The sequence below is a fragment of the Myotis brandtii genome, unplaced genomic scaffold (assembly GCF_000412655.1).
Source record: "Myotis brandtii unplaced genomic scaffold, ASM41265v1 scaffold280, whole genome shotgun sequence".
Lineage (NCBI taxonomy): Eukaryota > Metazoa > Chordata > Mammalia > Chiroptera > Vespertilionidae > Myotis > Myotis brandtii.
In genome coordinates, this window is record NW_005360677.1 from 363275 (window position 1) to 367483 (window position 4209).

A 4209-nucleotide genomic window follows, 5' to 3' on the forward strand; every position below is an offset into this window, starting at 1 on the left:
ATTTATTTTATATATTTAAATGCCATTTAACAAAGAAAAATCAACCAAAAAAATGAGTTCTCGTGTCACCTCTGACACGTGTGTCATAGGTTCGCCATCACTGCCCTCGGGTCTGGCACAGAGTAGGTGCTTAGTCAGTAGTTTTTAAATTTTCTTTATTTTATATATAGATATAGATATCCGAAAGGGAGAGGGAGAGAGACATAGAAACATCAGTGATGAGAGAGAATCATCGATCAGCAGCCTCCTGCACACCCCACACTGGGGACCACGCCTGCAACCCCGGGCATGTGCCCAGACTGGGAATCAAACACTGAGCCACGCTGGCCAGGCTATTTTATTTTTTAAAAATATATTTTTATTGTTTTTAGAGAGAGAGGGTGAGAGTTGGAGAGAGAGAAACATTCATGAAGGAGAAACGTCCATTGGCTGCCTCCTGCACGCCCCCTACTGGGAACATGTGTGACCTCTTGGTGCATGGAACGACACTCAGTCCACTGAGCCACACCGCTTGGTGTAAATCGTTTTTTAAAATTATTAATGTTAAGTTTATTGGGGTAACATTGGTTAATAACATCATAAAAGTTTCAGGTGTACAACTTTATAATACAAGTAAATCGTTTTAATGGAGAAATTAATGAATGAATAGGTGGTTGATCACAAGAAAGGAAGGTCCCAGTGTCAGGTTCCCTCTGTGTGGAAAGTGTGATGCCTTCATTACTCATCTTCCTCTTACTACTCAGTGTTCCTGGCTCATGCCCAACTTCCCCAATGGTCCATCCCTGCCCGCATCAGCATAGACCTTGAGGCCTTGAGTGGTCTTATCAACCCCCTTTTTAAAAGTTTAATTTGTTTTACTTTGAAAAGTTAATTGTCCATGTGGTTTGCAAATTAATACTTAAGAGGTATACACATTAAGAAGTCTCATTCTCATCCCTGTCCTTTTCTACCTCATTACCCCTGTGCATACCCACTGAGCTTCTTGCCGCTTTTTCTTTGCGAGCGCAAAGGGGCAGACACGTCTATTATCCTCTCCCTCTCTTACACAAAGGCAGCACGCGGAATACACTGCACCGAACCTGCATGGCCAGTGCACTTGGGAGCCTTCTCAGCAGGGGAGGCAGAAGCCAGCCCTGACCACCATGACCCTCAGTTTCTGAATGAAATTGATTCTGGAGAGGATGGAGAGTTTAGTGTAGCAACCTTTACCCTTGTCTTCTGTGCTCCCTGGAAGAAGCCCATACCCCCTTGCAGCCGAGCCCACCAACTGGGAGTAGGCTGCCCTGGACTCCCTTCTCATCTCTCCCAACAGGCAGTTTCTAAACCGGGATGACATCGGCATCATCCTCATCAACCAGTACATCGCAGAGATGGTGCGGCATGCGCTTGACGCCCACCAGCGTTCCATTCCGGCCGTTCTTGAGATCCCATCCAAGGAGCACCCCTACGATGCCGCCAAGGACTCCATCCTACGCAGGGCCAGGGGCATGTTCACGGCCGAAGACCTGCGCTAAGGCACTCCCCACTCCCCTGCTACCTCTCCCTGCTTGCCATCAGCCCCTCTCTAAGTTTTGAGCCTCTGATTTCCGATTCCCTGCCCCTTCCCACTCCATTGAGAGGCTAAATGAGGTGCTTCCACGTTGCTGGGGCTCTGTCAGTAAAATTAAGGCTGGTTGTTAGGGAACAGGAAACCTGATTGTCTTCTCTCTCCATTACCTCTCCCCTGTGCTGTTACAGTGTCATTGTTGATGTTAAATTAAAATAATGTTCTCTCCAAACCAAGTCTGGATGCCAGAAAGGATACGCGTGGGATGATGCTCTTGGAGGGATTAGATGGGCAGGGCTGGAAAAGGTTCTGCCAGAGATCAAAGCAGAGAGAAGTTGGATAAAGAAGGTTGTGCCAGGAGGCCATAACTCAAAGACTGGTCCTCTGAATCAAAGACGACCAGCTCTGGCAGGGAGGATGGGAGGAGACGAGCCCAGACCCCTGGCTCCCCAACTTTAGTCTGTATTGGCTGGGGGGACCTGACCCAAGGGCTGGAAGCAGAAAGCACAGGAGACCTGGAAGCCTGGAATGCTAGCCTGGGCCTGGGTCCTGCAAAAGGTTTGGGGATCAAGGCTCTTAGCCAGTGGGCCTGGCCCGAGGCTGTCCCAGAGAGCGAGGCATGTGAGGTCTGCTGAGGGCATGGCAAGTAGAACCCTGGCCCTGTGTGAGGTGAGGCTTGGTTGCCTGGTGACTGTCCCGGGCCAGCCACCTGCTGTCAAAAGGACTCTGTTTGCTGTGCTCTCCCCTCAGCTGCACTCACCCTGGTACCTCTCTTCTTGCCACCATGTCGCGGCGACTCAACATAGATTCTGTGCAGCAGAACTTCTGGAAGGAGGAACTTACGAGGGAGCAGAAGTTGCGGTGTGAATGGCACCTCAAGTATGGGTCGATGGTGAAGGCCAAGCAGAAGGCTATGGCTGCAAACCGTCTACCCCTCAAACTGCCCACCCTGTACCCCCAAACCCCACCCTCACCCCCACCTGCCCCCAAAGCAGTCCCTTCCAGAGTCCCCAGCCCTGCCCTGGAGGCTCCTCAGCAGTCAGAAATGTACCCAGTACTGCCTGCCACTCGGGCCCTGCTGTATGAAGGCATCTCCCACGACTCCCAGGGGCGCTGCTGCTATCTCAACACCCGAAAACTGGACGTGCCAGAGAAGCGCTACCTCTTCCCCATCACCACCAACTTCACATATGGCTGGCAGCTGGGTGAGCCCCAACCTTCTGGAAATTCCCTCACAAGCAGGCACCTGTCGGGAGCCAGGCAGCGTGCTGGGCACTAGGCACATGGACACTCCTTTCTGGGGCATCCACAGGAGCAAGAAAATGAGCAGGAGGTGGTCCGGGTGGGACCAGGGTGTGATGGGGTGTGTGCTGCTTTAGATGGGATTGTGAGGAAATGCCTGACTGGGCCCCTGAGTGACAAAGAGGAGTTTGGGATGTATTCCAAGTGTGAGGGGAAGTCAGTGGGGGGTTTTAAGCAGGTAAGTGCATTGATTTATTTTTAAAAATCACTCTTAACTGTATGCAATGGCTTTTCCAGGGGGAAGCGTAGATTGGCAGATGAGTTAGGCAGCTACTTTGAGCTTTCCTGGCAAGAGATGATAGCTTGGGCCAGGGCAGTTAGCAGAACTGAAATATATTCAGTTTTGGAGGAAGAATACATGAAACTTTCTGATGGATTGAATGAGAAAAGAATGCACTGATGACAGCCAGGTGTTTGGCTGAAGCCGCTGTGACAGGGAAGACTAGGAGAGGAGCAGGACTGGAGGGTGTGTGAAGACGGGTCAGCGCTGGCCATGTGCTGGAGGTCAGTGAGGCTGGGTGTGGGAGTTGTCCTCTGGAGCCAGGTGAGAGCTGAAGATGTGAATTTGGAGTCATCAGAAAATAGGTGCTCTTTAAAACCCTGAGATGGGGTGAGCTCGCCCAGGGAACTCCAGATTCTGGGGTCTGACAGGAGGAGAGGCAGGGGGCACAGAGGGGGAGGGAGATGGTGTGGGTGTCCTTCTGCACTAAGTCCACTTTTTCCTGGAGGCTGAGTCAAGGTCATCAATGAGGGGAGAGGAGCGGAGGTTGTGATGTAGTTTGAAATGAAGAGTTAAGGTGTGGGAAAGGAGCATGCCAGGGGGTGGTGCGGGATTGCTGGGTGATGCTGTGTCCTTTTGCTCTCTGCGGTCAAATGAACTAAGTTATGTGTCTCCAGCTGCTCTAGTGCCTATGCAGAACAGGGGATGGTTGGTTGGGGATACACACCGTTTAAAGTTTGCCTAAAAAGTCTCCCCTCTTTCCCCAGAGCCCTAAAAGGGAAGTAAAGGGAGCAGTTTCCAACCAGCGCAGGAGGTAGAAAAGAGCCCCAGCTGCCCTAGAGAAGTCTAGCTTTGTCCCTGTGAGCAGGGCGGGGTCCTGCCACCCTTTTCCTGGAGGATCCTGAGGCTGGGGGCAATGAGAGCACACAGCGGAATGGCATTCTGCCATCACTGCTGATCCGCCACCAGCCCACTCCATTTCCCCATAGCCCCCACTCCTCAGAAGCACTATTTATTTATTTATAATATATTTTTATTGACTTCAGAGAGGAAGGGAGGGAGGGAGGGAGAGAGAGAGAGAGAGAGAGAGAGAGAGAGAGAGAGAGAGAGAGAAAGAAAGAGAGAAACATCAGTGATGAGA

At 51.2% G+C, this 4209-nt stretch overlaps 2 protein-coding genes across 2 annotated transcripts in view; both read left to right on the forward strand.

Annotated features, from left to right (window-relative positions):
- Positions 1–1778, forward strand: part of ATP6V1F (ATPase, H+ transporting, lysosomal 14kDa, V1 subunit F) — a 3253-nt gene extending 1475 nt beyond the window's left edge. The window contains exon 2 of the mRNA XM_005868931.2: positions 1317–1778. Within this exon, the coding sequence (XP_005868993.1) occupies positions 1317–1514 (198 nt within the window). The 3' untranslated portion in view covers positions 1515–1778. The remainder of the gene's footprint in view (positions 1–1316) is intronic.
- An 84-nt stretch (positions 1779–1862) lies between these two features.
- The window catches only part of LOC106726549, a 6042-nt gene continuing 3695 nt past the window's right edge, over positions 1863–4209 (forward strand). The window contains exon 1 of the mRNA XM_014541834.1: positions 1863–2751. Within this exon, the coding sequence (XP_014397320.1) occupies positions 2331–2751 (421 nt within the window). The 5' untranslated portion in view covers positions 1863–2330. The remainder of the gene's footprint in view (positions 2752–4209) is intronic.